The 16,440-nt window shown below is 45.8% G+C and overlaps 6 protein-coding genes across 6 annotated transcripts; 4 read left to right on the forward strand and 2 right to left on the reverse strand.

The window, feature by feature from the left end:
- Window positions 1-949: 949 nt before the first annotated feature.
- Window positions 950-1,960, forward strand: GGI43DRAFT_428569 (NAD-dependent epimerase/dehydratase family protein; the record flags this gene model as incomplete). The annotated part of the gene is made up of 1 exon (XM_083208980.1): window positions 950-1,960. The coding sequence occupies one exon, from the start codon at window positions 950-952 to the stop codon at window positions 1,958-1,960; it is 1,011 nt and encodes a 336-aa protein (XP_083058733.1).
- Window positions 1,906-4,118, reverse strand: GGI43DRAFT_409084 (glycosyltransferase domain-containing protein). Its single transcript, XM_083206451.1, has one exon. It carries the CDS (start codon window positions 4,088-4,090, stop codon window positions 2,141-2,143), a length of 1,950 nt encoding a protein of 649 aa, XP_083058734.1. The 5' UTR covers window positions 4,091-4,118; the 3' UTR covers window positions 1,906-2,140.
- A 2,291-nt stretch (window positions 4,119-6,409) lies between these two features.
- Window positions 6,410-7,049, reverse strand: GGI43DRAFT_385286 (uncharacterized protein; the record flags this gene model as incomplete). The annotated part of the gene is made up of 2 exons (XM_083203630.1): window positions 6,410-6,627; window positions 6,695-7,049. The coding sequence occupies 2 exons, from the start codon at window positions 7,047-7,049 to the stop codon at window positions 6,410-6,412; spliced, it is 573 nt and encodes a 190-aa protein (XP_083058735.1).
- A 2,762-nt stretch (window positions 7,050-9,811) lies between these two features.
- On the forward strand, window positions 9,812-10,897 carry GGI43DRAFT_385287 (TauD/TfdA dioxygenase family protein; the record flags this gene model as incomplete). Its single annotated transcript, XM_083203631.1, has 3 exons — window positions 9,812-9,964; window positions 10,025-10,234; window positions 10,298-10,897. The coding sequence occupies 3 exons, from the start codon at window positions 9,812-9,814 to the stop codon at window positions 10,895-10,897; spliced, it is 963 nt and encodes a 320-aa protein (XP_083058736.1).
- Window positions 10,898-11,698: 801 nt separating this feature from the next.
- On the forward strand, window positions 11,699-12,737 carry GGI43DRAFT_428574 (TauD/TfdA dioxygenase family protein; the record flags this gene model as incomplete). The annotated part of the gene is made up of 2 exons (XM_083208981.1): window positions 11,699-11,863; window positions 11,922-12,737. The coding sequence occupies 2 exons, from the start codon at window positions 11,699-11,701 to the stop codon at window positions 12,735-12,737; spliced, it is 981 nt and encodes a 326-aa protein (XP_083058737.1).
- An 820-nt stretch (window positions 12,738-13,557) lies between these two features.
- GGI43DRAFT_409086 (fungal specific transcription factor domain-containing protein) lies at window positions 13,558-16,410 on the forward strand. The gene is made up of 4 exons (XM_083206452.1): window positions 13,558-14,322; window positions 14,381-14,841; window positions 14,915-15,527; window positions 15,588-16,410. The coding sequence occupies exons 1-4, from the start codon at window positions 13,703-13,705 to the stop codon at window positions 16,144-16,146; spliced, it is 2,253 nt and encodes a 750-aa protein (XP_083058738.1). The 5' UTR covers window positions 13,558-13,702; the 3' UTR covers window positions 16,147-16,410.
- The last annotated feature ends 30 nt before the right edge of the window (window positions 16,411-16,440 follow it).

Here is a 16,440-nt window from a genome sequence, read left to right on the forward strand (position 1 = left end):
TATTCGGGCCAAAGCGCTCGCTCGGCCATGATACAGTAGTGTATGTGAGAGGAAGCAAGGTTTGAGTTGTGTACTGTTCTGGAAACATTACTCATCAGTATATTGTTGAAACATTGGCCGTGGATATGGACAGAATGAGGCCCAAGATCGGCAATTAGCACCGCATTGGTACGAGCTAGTTTAGAATGGTTCAAGTTCAAGCCTGTTCAATAAAAGAAATAAAGTGTAGGAAGTTAGCGTATAGTACTTAGACGCATTATACTGTACAGCGAAAGCAATCTTTGCAAAAGGGCGGCAGTCTAAAAAAGACATCTATTGTCTTTCTGTTGCCGCTTACAAAGGACAGCAGCCGACAATAACGGCAGCGAGTTTAAAAGAATAGCGACATCCACAGCCGCCACATCCCCCCTTGCCCTTCGCATGAAGGCCGATCGGAGCTAACTGTAAAATAGACTCGTGCCTGTTCCTGGCGGCGGCAATAGTGCCGACTAGCCATGCCTGTCATCAGTATAGGCTAGGGTCGGTAACAGTCAATAGCGTCACTTTACCTTACTAATTTCTTGTATTAGCGTCAACTAGTTTGGCTGGCCCCCAGCAACTCAGCTCAGCTCCGTGGGTCACCCTGGTTGTCTCCTTTTACGCTGCCCATTGGTGCTCTTTTGGTACTGTGCAGGGTCTTCTTAGTAGACACTGAAGCATTGGCTCACCCAAAAGACGAAAAACCTTGTCAATTGACTCAAATCAGCCCTCCAACCTGCCTGGATATCATTTCTGGCAGCTGCCATCTCAAATCGGAAACTGTGCTCATCGGAATGACACTGAGACGCGGCAGACAACACAGAGTTTGACCTTTGGAAAGAAGAGAAGAAAGCAAAATAACAGAAAGAAACAGGAACACAAAACACAGAATATCCACGCATAATTCTTACCACTTTATTTGGCGCTGATCATGACAGTCATTACTCGTTCTACGACCTCACAGGTCAAGCCTAGAAGAGAAATACTAGTCACCGGCGGTGCAGGCTTCATCGGGTCAAACCTAGTCGAAGCCCTCTTAGCAAAAGGCTGCTGGAAGGTTATCGTTGTGGACAACTTTGACGACTTTTACTCTCCCGAGATTAAACGCGAAAACATTGCCGCACATCTTCACAACCCCAACTTCAGATTGTACGAGGTTGATATACGGGAACCCATTTCTCTGCGCGCAATCTTCGCTGACAACAACATCTCTGCTATTGTGCACCTCGCTTCGCGGGCTGGCGTACGGCCGTCGCTTCAGCACCCAGCTTCATACATCGACACTAATGTCACCGGTACTTTGAATTTGCTTGATTGTGCCAGGGATTTCGGTGTGCGAAAATTTCTGTTTGGATCATCGTCAAGCGTATATGGACTCAACTCAACGGTTCCCTTTTCTGAGGACCACAAGACGTCTCAGCCAATTTCGCCGTACGCAGCATCTAAGGCAGCCGCCGAACTACTTTGTCATACCTATTCCCATCTTTACGGGATTCGCTGCATTTGCCTGAGATTTTTCACTGTCTATGGCCCTCGCCAGCGCCCTGACCTTGCAATTTTCAAATTTGCCAAGCTCATTTGTGACGGCAAGCCGATTCCTGTCTTTGGCGACGGGACCACTCGTCGAGACTACACCTATGTAGACGACATCATACAAGGTGTTTGCGCCGCCATCGACTACGAGGGCTCTCAGTACGAGGTGTTTAACCTTGGAGAATCGCAGACCATTGAGCTGCGCGAATTGATTGGTTTGATTGAGAAGAGCGTAGGGCGAACCGCAATTCTTGACAGGCGCGAGGCACAACCAGGTGATATGTCAATCACGTTTGCGGACGTCTCAAAAGCCAACAAGCTACTAGGATACAATCCTAAGACCAAAATTCAAAATGGCATTCCAAAGTTTGCTCGATGGTTCTTGTCGCAATATTATTGTACGGCGTAAAGAGTTGTCAAGTTTGCCTTGTTTCGCAATATGTTCCCTTGTTAATAATACACGATGGTGACTATAGATGAGAGAAACAGCCGGCTAGATAATATACACGAGCTCTACCTCATTCATATAGATATATACATTAATTTTCGAAAGCGCCTTTAAAAAGATCAGTGGGGCAAGTACAACCACTCAACTGAATGGCCCCCTTGCATCGCGAAACACTTCATCCCACCAGTGATCGCCCGGTTGACGAAGTGAATCATCCAAATACTGACAAACGTCTTGGAACCCGATCTTTTTTAAAGGAGCCTGGGCCGACTCGCCCATTAGTCGTGGCCGTCTATCCAACTTCTCCGCTGTCGCAGCCCAGTATTTCACGCCACCGTCCCCAGTCTCTACCGTCGCCAATGGTGCTTCAGGTTTCCTAGGTGCCATGTGGATGGCGAGGAGTTTCCGCAAATGCTGGTGGAACCAAGGTTTGTCCCACCAAGAGGTTCGTCTCTCTTTGAATCCGTTGTGGTGGACAATGGCAGGAATAGATTCAGTGAAAAAGTCGGCATACAGCTCCATCTCTCCCCAGTCTGGTGATTCAATCACCTCGGCGAGCGGATTTCTTGCCAACTTGACATCCTCTGGAACACCTTTGAGTCGCACAGGGGATATGCCCAGTGCCTCGGAGTGTGCATCAATGACGGACTGGTTGTTCAGTAAAACAAAGGCTCCGTCAAATAGTCCACCGTTAGTATCTGTCCAAAAGGTCTGGATGGACAGCTCTTGATTATAGTCGAGTCCAAAGTGATACTCAAAGTCTCGATCCATTAGAAACTTTGCGTCATTGTCATGGATTGCTTCTTTCTTTGCTCGCAGCCATTGTCTCCAGACCTCTTGCTCGCCCAGCACTTCTCCAGGAATGCCTTGTTCGCTGAACAAGTGGACGCCTTGGCTAAGACCTGCGTCCATTTTCTGTGCGGCACGGCGAAACAGTCGCCTCATGTCACCTGCTGGGCCGATGTAAACACCTCCGTTGATATACTTTGGTCGATGATCCCGGTGCTTGGCTGCATCCTTTTCCGTGTCTGGACCGTATAGGTCTGCTCTCAATGGGCTATCAGGCAATCTTTCGCAGTGCATGTTGGAGCCCGAGTTCGGTTGCGGGTGGCAGTTCTTTCCAGACGCTGCAATTATGGTCTGTCGCATAGGAACAGGCTCATCTCTGCCCCACTGTTGTTGCAGTCTGATATTGGCTCTCTTGTTGATCTCATGGTATCTTCTCAGAAGAATATCGGCAGGCAGTTGGAACCAGACGTCGTAGGCATCAACCATAAGCACAAGGTCATCTTCCTCTAGCTTCTCGTCGGGATGGGCTTCTGGATGCATTGCCGCATCGAGATAGTTCACAAATCCCGGGATTTTAGGAAGATTTTGGCCGCCGTCCCATTTTGTTATTGCATGATAGTCTACTCCCCAGTTGATGATTATCGGACTTGGATAGCCAAGAGCGAGCGCCGTCACTATCGTCTTGCACAGATCCGGACTCGGCGAAGTAGCAGGTATTACTAAAGCGAAGCGGCGGTCTCTTTGCTGTTCTTGTGGCGCGTCAGGTTTAGAGCTATGGTTATCAATAGGGTCCACAGGCCTTGTTGGTTCAGGTGCAGGAGTCGGCTCGGCAATCTCTGCAATAACAGACTCAGGTGTGAGTGTTGGTTTGAGACCTTCTGTCACAACATCAAGATGCACAGTATCCAGCTCAGTAGTGCTCTCAGGAAGAGGAGACAGAGTCCAGCTGCTGGCGTGTTCGACTTGGACGGTTTGATTGCTCGGATGCTGCTCGGTTTCTAAAGTCTGAATGCTTGGATGTTGCTCGGTTTCCAAAGGCTGATTACCTGAATGCTGTTCTATCTCCAAAGTCCGGTTGCCTCGTAGATGTTCGAGGGTGTGAGGGCCAATGTGTGCCTTTGGATACGACATTAAAATGATGATCGACAGACTCAGCACGATGAACAGCATGGAGGCTCTCGACAACTTGCGAAGGCGCAAAGCAGCTGAAGATTTGAGCATCTGAAAATCCAAGCCATGGTGCCTTCTCAGCCACTCGTACATTGTGTCCGACATGGCACGTTTTAGAGCCATTAATCTCATTCACATTCTCTCGACCCGGAAGGTGAAAAAAGGATTAAAGTCCAATATTTCCAGTAGCGCCTATAGAGGGGGGCCAGTCTCGGACCTGATCGCTAAATGTGCTACCCACTTTAATATTGGCCTGGAGCTGAATCGATCAGCATTATAGTAATTAATTGCATGTAGCGGCCCCACAGGCCCAAACTTGTTTGACTGGCAAGACTCGTCATCAGCTGAGAGTCCACTTGTTGCTGCACTTGGCTCGAATATCAATTCGGAATGCATTGATTCAACTAAACTAAAGTGGTGTCCTTGGTATTGTTTAAGAAGATAAAGCTGAGTCCTTCTTTCCTTCTCTCTAAAGCTCAACGAAGTGGTATCCATCCTATGCTCGACCAGTAGCTTAACTACGACCTCCATCCCATTCTCTGCTGCCCGCAATAGCAGAATCCGGCCTTCGTCATTAAAAGAATCAATATAGGCGACAATTTCGAGCAATAGCTTCGCAATTTTGCTATTTCCATACTCAGCAGCTCCAGACAGTGGCGTATCACCAGTATCACAAGGAGACTTTACATAGGCGCCATTCTCAATTAGCAGCTTGACGGCCCCGCCCGGCAGCCCACGATTAGCGGTGTACAGCCATCATAACTATTGTAGCAAGGTTTACGCAAGCGCCTCGCCCAATTCTCAGCTCCATAACTGGTAGGACGGTGTTCTCCGCAGCCCGACATAGTGCTGCGTTGCCATTATTGTCGCGACAGTCAACATTAGCACCTTTCTGGATTAACAGCTTCATAACCGCCTCATGCCTCTCGGCAGCCCACAATAATGACGTCTATCTATGTATGCGTCCTTTGATTCAATATCAACTAGGTTTATCTCTAGAATCTAGATCCACCCTTCGGTCCTTTTACAAAATAGTGACCACATCAAACATTCCATTATTCCCAACGTACCGCAATGGTGTGCGGTGCCAAGTATCAGGTTAGTTTGGTATTTGCGCAGTGAGTAACATTTCAAGGACCTCACTGAGTCCAAAATGTGTTGCCACATATAAACCTTGGACATGTTTTGGCGTTCGTTGCCTGTCTCATTTATTCCTCAAAGATGATGAGTACTAGGGGGGTCCAAGAGCCAGCATTACTTGGCTCATGGCTTCTACTAGGTTATCGCACTGTAGAAATCTCGAAACAAAGTTGACGTCTCGCGGGCATACAACTCCCAGTTCCTTGCTGCATATGGGTAAAGCGGGTATTCTTGAAGCCGATCCTCGAATTCCACATCTATCTCACTTGGGCCCCCACTAAATAGTTGTAACGATAGTTGTAACGAGAAATAAATAAGACAAGTTTTGGTGATATTCATTTTGCATCCGGAAACTGTCCGGTCGAGTTATTCCTGGACCGTGCCATAAACTATCCGAATTTCATCCACTGTACTCGCCGATTATGACTAATCCCGAACTTGTTAATAAGATATCATACCAGCATATCATCATAGCCTATGCTAGACAACCCTGCCGTTGTCACGGCGGCATGCAAAAGTATCGATCTTGTAAGCTCTGTCTTTGCACATGTAATCCATGATAATGCCTTGATTACCAACAATTTCGCATTTGATTGCTATCCGTTTATTCTCTCCATAGTTTTTTTTTTTTTGTAGGCATGGGCTAATATCTTTATCTTCTCATCTTCGTCAGACCCTTGACGTTGCTGTTGGAAGATTTGAAGAGTCTTTCGAGCCTCATTCGAAGAAAACCTGTCTTCAGGTAGGTTGATATATAGTCGTGCCAAGAGAATCCTGCAGAATGGCTAGTATGTGATTATCATCGCTATGCAAAATGATAATATACGCATATTCTATCCACTGATGCGGATATTCCTTTCTTTACATCAGTTTTTGTAGGTCAAGGTCATGCCGGATAATTATTTGCTATTGGTATATCTGGGCAGTTAAAATTTTCTTTAAATATTAATAAAGAATTAATACATATTTGATTAAAACCATTAATTTTCTTAGTATATTTTAATATAATAATACTATTAAACTAACTTTTCTATATGAAGTTTATAAATCACACTGGAGTAATTATTAATTAAGTAATTTATAATACTTTTTTTTAATATGCCTATTTTTATTAGGTTATAGTATAACTTGTAGCGAAATATACTCAAAGAGCGTGCTTTTAAATAGTCGATACTATAATTTTATATAACATAATCTATTAGGTATAAAATAGAAAGTAAAGTAGTAAGATTGTAAGCCAATCATTAAACAAAGTGCCGTGCTGGTATAGAGCTACTATATAGAGACTAGCAAAGGAGAGCACTTTTATCCTCATGACAACCCCGTAGCCTCGAGGGCGATAGCTTCAGAAAGCTCGACAAATGGAACAAGAACATTTCTAGGGTTGTTGTACGTAAAGAGGATCCCCAGCTCATTCTGTTGCAACGCCTGCGAAACTAACATCGAGTCCAAATACGCTCGAGCCTCTACAATAGTTGCATTTGTATTCCATCGAGTCGCCCAAGCATAGCGATTATCAAATTTCAACCCTGAGAAGATTCAGTAAACTTACAGTCTACATACTTTCAGTCTCAATGAGAATAGGTAAAAACTAACCGTTCTTGCAATAGCCTAAAACTTCTAACTCCTGTACACTCCATTCTTCAACTCCTCCACCGACGATATTGGTCAAAGTGAGTGCCAATGGTCTCTCTTTAGAGCCTATGGCATTGATTCTGGCGAAGGTAGCTTCGAGAAGAGTACGATTGGTGTATTGACCCGCAGCAGGATGGGTACCCTGAATGGTCCAGTTCACAGCTGGTGAGACATGAGAGAAGAATGAAGAGTATGAAGAATTAGTTCCCGTTAAATGGGAGAAAATGGCCGTGATTTCATCCTTAGATGGATAAGGCGAAGCATTGCCGAGGGTCGGGAAGACGAGCAGAGAAGGGAGATGGAGCTTCCAATGCATATTGATCTGGATAAAAAGTAGAGAAGAGGTCGTTCAGCGTGAGATGTAGTTGAATGGCTAGAATTGCGTGTTCAATGGTTTTTCAGATGGAGATTTCTGCCGTATTTTATATCTTAATCAAGATCTATCTGCCACCAGATGCGATGCAAGGTGTTCCACGATTGAGTACGATCCCAAAGCATTACGACACACAAGCCACAGACCTACTCAAAACTAAAGACTGTTTTCCACTATCCCAAGCATCTGGAAATGTCGCTTCCCAGATTAGAATGGGGCCGAACGTAGTAGGATTCGTCTCTTCGGTGCTTATATACTCCGACGTGTCGTCAGCACTGGCCCTCGGACAGTATGAAATTATCGACTAAGTCCATTGTGGTAATTGCTTTCGAAATAAGGCCTCTAGGTGCGTTCAGACATCCTTGAAAGAGCTGCCCCATTAGGTTTTTTCCATATGCAGTCATTCAGAAAAGCTGCTCGAATGAATTTCCATTTTCGGACTAATCCCTTCAAATATTTCGTTTCTATTATAACCCCCCAAGCGTAAGACTCAATGAACTCCTGTCTTTGCAGTATAAAACTCAAGCAGACCTGGAACACTCTTTTCGGTATGAAGCAAGCCTCGTTTCCGACTGCATTTCAGTGTCGCCAAGCACACCACAGCTAGATATTCGAACCACGAAGCCCAGCATGGTCAACTACCGAGGGGCCATCGCTATCACATCGATTGTAATATACGCAATTATCTTTCCGCAGACGGTCTACGCTCTTACGCGCAAATCCTTTGCCACCCGCTTCCCATGGTTAGCCCTCAGCCTATTCGTAATATTACGAATCGTCGGAGATGCTTTTCAGTTAGCGTTGGAGAATTCGAAGAGCAGTGGCGGCAATAAGAGCCTCGTAATGGGCGCGGCCATCTGTAACACAATCGGACTAGGTCCATTGCTGCTGGCATCGACGCGTCTTCTAACGCAACATAATGCCTTCATCGATATCAAAGCTACTCCAAATCAAATAAAGCGTGCATTAGTTACATTTGAGCTGTGCACAATAGTATCGACTGTTGTCACAATCGTGGGAGGAGTTCAGTCTTTTAAGCCTGCAAACCTCTCTGGAGGCAGTTTGGATGCTACAATTGCGCTCGAAGTAGGAATCTGCCTCTGTCGCAACCTTTGCCTGTATAGCCAGTGCAGCCGTCCTACTCTATGGCCAATCCAAGAAGGCTGTGCCCCCGAACACTCATCAGACCAGCCTGAGCATCTATGCTGTTGCTAGCTGTACGCGCTGCATACTCATTGCTTTCAATCTTTGACAAGGATCAAAAGTTTTCCCCTCTTGGAAATGGAAACGAGACGATTCAGCTTTGTCTCGAAGCTGTCCCCGAATGGCTCATTGCAGGACTCTATACCTTCATTGCCCTATATCTGCGCAATACAGCACCCCCTGCTCAAGAAAATGTTGAATATAGCAAACCAGGGAAGCTTAGACAAATCCTTCGTTATACTCCCTTAGTTCACTGGTTTGTTAAATAAATCAAGCTCATCAGCAAGTTGCTTTTGCACGGAAAGTTCAATACCCAAGGCGATACTATAATAGCAAGGAAAGGCACAGCTGAATTATATATAGAGGTTAACTGTTAATATATTTTATTAATAATAAGTAGTTATTATCAATTGATAAGCTATAGAGAGATAATAGAAAAGGTATCATTTTTTTTTTATTAATTTAGGCAAAGCTAGTGGATAATACTTAAGCACTGTGTTAAATAACACAGAATACTGTGTTAGTTAGTTTACATATATATCCGAATAATAGTATAAATAATATTTATTTATATATAGATATATAAATTATATAAATTATATAAAAGGAAATAGGCAATAACATTTTAATTTCCTTTATTATCTATATATTGTAAATGGCGAAACCTGATATATATAAACTATTAGTTAACTAACATATTGTAGGGTTTTACAGAAGGATGTTAGTCAAGCTACGGTTATTAATCTATGAATAAATTAATTCATTAATTCGGGTTGTTGTAACACAAACTAATTTGGGATGAGCACTATCTAACATTTACTAATCTAAGGCCGAAGGTATTAAACCCAATAAAAAATACCCACAATTCAACAAGGATTGCTACAGGCTACTATAGCCGATTCTATTACCGATAGCCGATGGGGTCTCGATTGGAGTTTAGTGTATCAAAAGCGTGAACTGCTCTCAATTTCTAACCCATGGTGAAGTTGGTTAGACCCAGCTAGTAGATTGGATACGTTCTCGGCGACTCTGTGAATCGCGAATCTGTTAAATCGCACCATAGCCAATGGAACCATCGATAGCCGACAGGATTCTTTTGATATCACAAGCTCCATTACCGACATTGCCATGCTTGGCAGGATGAGCGCACGATGTCCGTGAAAGGTTGATAGTGGTAACCGCCTATTTCGCTAGATAGCAAGCCTTCGGGTATACATCTGTAGCCGACCGGACCCCCATGAAATCGGAAATGGCCACAGAGGGGCGAGAACAACCGGAATGCTATATTTGTCAAAATGCCGATGATGGTAGCGACCTTCCAAAGCTTTCGTGTTCAGGAACGAAATAATGATAATAAGGCAGTAGGAGAGCGTTTCGATGTAACGTAATCTACTCTCCAGTTAATTCACATACACATTCGCAATATAACAACTTCGGCCGTGGGACATAACGACGCTACCTCTATTTACCCTCTAACCCAAGAGCACCTATTTGCACTCAACATGGCAGCCTCAATAACTACCACCAATCTAGGGAGTCTCCAGTACCAGCTCTCAGAGATCAAAAATGGCTTTGGTGCCGAAATTCGAGGTCTTGATTTCACAACGGGGGTTAGTGATCAGGAATTTCGAGTGCTGCAAGATGCGGTAACCAAGGTGGGCCACACTGACCCCGACGGACCGGACGAGAAACACGAGTGCTGATGCATATTGAAGTACGGAGTAGTCATGATCCGCAAAACTGGCTTGAAAGATGAAACTCACATTGCCCTTGGCCGGAAGTTTGGCGAACTAGACGATGTGACTCCCTATATCAAAGCTGGCCGTAAAAACCGCTGCAAGTATGTTGAGCTTTTTGACGTCAGTAATGTTGAAGAAGACGGCTCTTTAGTGGATCCTGACAGCCCGCGAGGTCAGGCAAACAAAGTAAGAGCAGCTCTCAGATGACAGTAGTGTTATTATGGCCATCCGGCACTAACAGACTCTAAGGGCAACTGCTTATTTCATGTCGATTCTAGCTTTAACCCCCGCCGTGCTGGCTACTCTCTGCTCTTGATTCATGAACTCCCACCCCTTGGAAATGGTGGGGGAATTGCTCTTGCAGATACACGTACTGCTTATGATGAGCTGGATGCAGTGACTAAAAAGGATCTCGTTGGAAATGACTATATCGCTGCCCACTCTATAGTCCATTCAAAGAAGCTGGCTGCGCCACAGCACTTTGCGGATGTGGATCCCTTGAAGCACGCCATGGGACGCCATCATCTTCTCCAACAACATGAGTTGTCAGGACGGATGAATCTTTATCTTGCAGCCCACATCCATCATATTGAAGGACGCCAGGACAGCCAGGAGTTCTTTGACAAGCTCTTCCAACACTGTACTCAAGACAAGTATGTCATTGAGATTGATTGGGAGGATGAGGGGGATCTTTTGATTTGGGATAATACTTGTACAATGCACAGAGCTCTTGGAGGTGCCTTCGAGGGTAGATACCGGAGGGATATGCGTCGCGTGACGGTGCATGACTCGAGCACTCATGCCTGGGGCTTAAATGAGCATACCGATGTTAGACAAGGACTCCCTTAAGTATGATACCACACAGATATATCAGCAGCTAAATTTCATGAATTGTATGCACTGATGATGAATTCAGATAGTTATGATGAGCTTGCTGAGCCAACATCGTGAACAATGAATACGACTGTGGACAACCTAGCACATTTTGGAACCCTAGTGATGTGACTCAAGACAATTACGTATGAGAAGGATTGGCCCATGCAGATGAGTTTTGAATTATATTACATACCTACACAATATAATATGTAGAGTATCATGGGTCAGGTCGACGAACTCGGATTCAAACCAGGTTCAAACGTGCGACTAAGTGCTATCCGTTATATGGGCGCTATCTTTACCAAGTTGACGGAAACCGTCGGCGTAGATCAATGCATAATAATGCGTTATGTTAACTAGCTCAAAGCTGATGCACACAGCTAGCATATACGTAAGGCATAGCAATCGTACCGTCTCTCCGTATATGGGTTTCCAATGGGTGGAAGTTTAAGGGATCAGCCTCCGTGGCGGCCGAACAGTGCATAAACAAGAGGCGGTTACTGTATGGAGTCTCGGCTCTCATCTACTATGTACATTCATAGCCGACAGTAGGGCAACTACGTGCTGGGTTCTTGTGCCGGAGACTATGGAAGGGTGGAGCCAGCGTAGCCAGCATCAGAATAGGGTAGGAATCCTGGTGTGATGGAGTATGAACACCCAACAAATACTGGACAATTTTTTCTGGATACTTAAGTCACAATATAACAAAGAGAAAGAGAAAAACACAATCACATTTTTTGAGTGGAAATTCAACAATTTGCGCTTTGGATGATCATGCCTATCACTGTTACGTCGGTCGCCGAAGCTATTCACCCGCCAAATTCACCACCGCAAGTTCGTGAGCTCATTCCTGGCTTCGGAGTCGACCTAGGAGTCTGGGATCTCAGCAACGGAGCTACTGACGAGCAATTCTCAACCATACAAAAATTGGCAATCAAGGTAAATATATAACGAGAGTAGCTAAAGTCTCTCCAAACTAATCAATTCTGATCATTAGTTCGGAGTGGTTGTCATTCGAGCTACGGGCCTGACTGATGAAACGCACCTTGAATTAGCTCGCAGATTCGGCGAACTGGACGATGTTCGACCATACATTAAGGCTGGTCGGAAGAATCGCCTTAAGTACGATGAGCTTTTTGACGTTGGGAATGTGGAGCTGGATGGCTCTATCGTGGACCCGTTAAGCCCTCGCGCTCAAGCCAATAGGGGCAACAGTTTCTTCCATGTCGACTCCAGCTTCAACCCTCGCCGTGCCGGATATTCCTTACTTCTGGCTCACGAGCTGCCACCGCCTGACACTGGTGGAAGCACTGAGTTTTGTGACACTCGAAAGGCTTGGGATGATCTGGGTGAAGACAAAAAGCAGGAGTTGCTCAAGGCCGATCATGTGGCCTGCCATTCCATCCTTCATTCAAAGAAGTTGGCAGCTCCAGAGCATTTCGCAAACATTGACCCAGCAGATTATCCTATGGGACGGCATAAATTGATCCAAAAACACGAACGATCAGGTCGCATCAACATGTATCTCGCGACACACATCCATCATATTGAAGGACTAAGCTCAGAAGAATCCAAGTCATTGTACGAAGAGCTCTTCAACCACGCTACTCAATCTAAGTACCGTGTAACTGTGGACTGGCAGAATGTTGGAGATATTGTTATATGGGACAATACGTGCACGATGCACCGAGCTATGGGGGGCGATTTTGCGGCCAAGTTCCGACGAGATATGAGGCGTGCTACAGTCCACGATGATAGTAGTCAGGCTTGGGGGCTTAACGAGCATACTGACGTTCGTCAAGGGCTGCCATGAGCACCATGCCCTTGGAAATCGAGACGAATAGGAACAGTGTGGGACACATAATGATATGAATTTACTCTTAGGTCTGATCATCAACGATCGCACCAAAATTGTGCTGCAATACCAATATTGACGCCATGCTTTCGGCTCTAAGCATATAAATGTTTTGTGTACTCTAGTCAAGTTGTGTGATTGATTTGCTTCCGCAAACGTCTTCTGCACTTATATAAGTAATGCTATAGACGGCCCAATCCTGTTGGCCTTTTCGACATGCATTTAATACTCGTGAATGTAATGAGGAATATTCATGATTGTGAGGTATGGCTACGGTCGCGTTATACTCGATTGGGATTTCTTTCACACAGTAGGGTTGCGACTGTTCTGTCCCGCCGATGTCTTAGCCTGCTTGATTGTGAGTGACACCAGAAGCATTTCCAAACGGGGCAGGGGTGAAAAGCGGGTAGCCTAGAGTGTGGAACGCTTCACCGTGTGACGTTGCTCTTCCGCTGTACCTGATTCTTGTCATCAGAAGAGATTTCGAGGACTTAGCACAGTAAATTTAGTCACCAGCTCCTTGAATCATGAGGTACTGTTCTCTTTCATTTTAAACTGAGCATCGTGTTCCCATTTCCCCAGAAACTGATCTAGACTGGGGGCGCCTAGGCTTTGAGATTAGTGATTGGTTCAGCCTACAGAAGGTGGAAGGCGTCTAGCCCCATAATGTCCTAACAAGGAAAGAACATACAGGTAGGTCCCTTGGCAGGATCGCTGACCAGTATAAATAACCGTCAGCTCCGCATCCACAGCCGAGCATCATAGAAACACTCTCCAATAGCCGATGTAGCTTTGGAAGCATACCATTAAAATGACACAGGGAAGAGGAAAGCGAATATCACGCGCGTGCTTGAGATGCCGGCGACGGAAAACTAAATGCAACCTGTGAGTGCAGATAGACCCATGCATGCCGAGGGCCTCGAATGCCAACATTTGCGATCGATAGCGATAGCATCGGCGAACCCAAGCAGCCTCCATGCGAGTCTTGCCATCGGTCCAACAGCGAGTGCATCCTCGTCCGTTCTCGTCGTGGGGCGTCTGGAGTGCGCGGTCAAAAGCACAAAACCCCGCCCACTACTATGTCTTCGGCTACGGGTGCAGAGCGCCCAACTGAAAGCTACAGCAGTGTCAATGCTTCCGATCCGTTGCCAGCAGTGCCAGGCTCAGACCTCACTAGCCCTTCTGACTATTGCCCGGGCTCCAACGACGAGTCGAATCGCTCAAGATTGCATGATGATGACGTCGACGACCTACACATGGAGCTTCGAAATCCCTCGGATGCGTTGCAAATCCTGTCGCAAGTTCAAGATAGCCCTCATGGGTGTAGATCAAGTCAACAGTCATGGGCAACTCCTAATGCTCAATTCTCTGAGGCTAGTATCTCACAGCCTCGTTCAGCGCTAGGTTCAGTGGCGTCGATGCATACTAGTATCAATGCGGCTGTGACCGAGAATACTTCATCGTCCATCACGCTTCTTGATGATTATGAATTGGTACAAAGGGGCTTGTTGCACCCCGCTGTTGTTCCTGAATTATTACATGTGTATGTTGAAACCTTCAATTGTGCGTGTCTGAAGCGAGGTAGGACTGAAAATATACAGATTTGTGCGAAAATACCACGCATATTGTCCGATTGCACCGTCTTATATGCTAGGATCCCAATCTATGTCGAAAATACAAAGACACGACTATTTTCTACTGACTGTGATCCTTGCTATAGCATCCCGAGACTCCAATCGTCATCTACTAACTCATCGGTATTGCTGGGATCATATTGAACGTCTTTTGCTCGAGGTACTGCTTGCACACCGTTGGGCACAGACCCCAAGAACTGTTCAAGCTCTGTTGTTGCTTGCAGAATGGCTGCCATATCGATCAAAACAAGAGGAGTCGGCGTCCTCTGTCAGCTTGCTCGGCGATGATCAATCAGCATGGTCTATTGTAGGTCTTGCTGTAAGGCAGGCCTATCTGCTTCGGCTGGACCGCGCCGCCTTTCAAAAGGTTGAGGATCGCCACTCTCACAATAAAGAAGAAGAGGAAGAGAAGCGTCTTATTTGGACATGTGCGTGCTTTACCCTGTTTCCACTATTGGTGTTGCCTGCGTATGCTAAACTTCTTCTTCTACCTACTTCTAGTCGTATATCTTGCAGACCGGCAAATATCTGTCCGCATGGGCCAGTCGTTTTGGTCAAGAGGCCCCTCACTTTCATCGACTCTCACTGCTCAGGACTTCCCGAGTCTCAAACCACTACCAGGATCTGAAGGCGGAGACTTCGCCCTGATCCTGCAAGCACATCTCGAACTTACGCAGATAATGTATAACGCTCATGGCGTTCTGTACTCTTCAGCAAGAAGAACCCTCGCTCTAGTCAATGATGGGGATTATGCTAGATATCTGGATGATTTCCAACGGTCCACTTCCACGTGGCACGTCTGTTGGCGGGATATGAAAATGTCACCAAACATCAGAACAACCTTGTTTCTCTTTTTCGAGTATGTTTGCTTATACGTCAACGCCTTCTCCTTCCAGGCCGTTCTTACAAGAACTCTTGGCAAACAAAGCCACGCGGTTGAAGGGAGACCTCCAAGCGGGCGTTTCAAGCCATCACTTTTCTCGCAAGGCCTTATGACCTCGCCAGACGGGCCTTACATCTACGAAGCCGTCAATTCTGCGCGAAAGATACTTGCTCTATTCGAGGAGCAGAGTTCTCAAAATATGTTACGATACCTGCCGACACGATATCATTTGTAAGTTGGGCCTCTGACTATGTGTCTGTACAGATCATCGCTAAGAATCGGAACTGGTAGGTACGGGGTATACGCTGCGGTATTCCTATATAAAGCTCAACGCGCTGGGGTATTTCAGTCGACCGATCAGGAACAGGAGAATTCTCTGGCAGCAAGACGTTTCATCACGAAGCTAGAACAAACCACGACGGACGAGCTGAGTCTTTGTCACAGGTACAGCGACATGCTTAAACGTATTTGGCAGCGTCAAGGCACTTCCCACTATTCAACAGGGCATGATCGTACAAGAGAGCTAGATGGGACAGCTTTGGCTCAAAAATCTACTTGGACGCTCGGGAATGTTAATGCTATACCCGGTGTGGAATGTACAGAGCCACATACTAGTTGGCCGAGTGATCAGTGCCACGACACGAATGGATTTTCCGTTGGCCAAGATCAGACAAATCCTGAATGGATCCATGGAGCTGAGGGTATAAGACCAAATCCTGGGACGATACAGCAAGAGAACGAATGCATATTGCCGCCTGAAGTTGCGGAGTATTTCTTCCGGCCGTTCTTTCCGGGTGTTATAGATGTAGATATTAATTCAGATTTCGGAGCTGGGCTGCCACTGTATTGATTACATACTTCTACTTCGGTAGATGAGAATGAAATGAGCAGGGTGGCCTCAATTCTAATACATTAAGAAAAGAATAACAGAAAAGAGGCGGCACAAAGACTGGCCTTCAGGTGAACTAGTGAAGTATAGGCAGTAAAATTTGGTAAGCTTGGCTTTGAATGGAAAGAGAGCCAATCATAGGACGGGCTTTGGTTCCCGAAGCGCAAATCCGTGCCCTACGCAACATTATTGAGAACCATTTAAGGGCGTGATCCGTCATAATTGTTTTCCTTTGGGGTCTCAAGATTAGAGAAT

Source organism: Trichoderma evansii, assembly GCF_050947405.1.
Source record: "Trichoderma evansii strain SZMC 28006 chromosome Unknown GGI43scaffold_15, whole genome shotgun sequence".
NCBI classification, from domain to species: domain Eukaryota; kingdom Fungi; phylum Ascomycota; class Sordariomycetes; order Hypocreales; family Hypocreaceae; genus Trichoderma; species Trichoderma evansii.

Bases quoted from the DNA above. Each gene is read 5' to 3' on its own strand.
- GGI43DRAFT_409084 (XM_083206451.1), bottom strand. From the start codon at position 4,090: ATGAGATTAATGGCTCTAAAACGTGCCATGTCGGACACAATGTACGAG.
- GGI43DRAFT_409086 (XM_083206452.1), top strand. From the start codon at position 13,703: ATGCCAACATTTGCGATCGATAGCGATAGCATCGGCGAACCCAAGCAG. The intron at 14,323-14,380 runs GTATGTTGAAAC...GAAAATATACAG, and splicing joins GTTCCTGAATTATTACATGT to ATTTGTGCGAAAATACCACG. The intron at 14,842-14,914 runs GTGCGTGCTTTA...ACCTACTTCTAG, and splicing joins GAAGCGTCTTATTTGGACAT to TCGTATATCTTGCAGACCGG.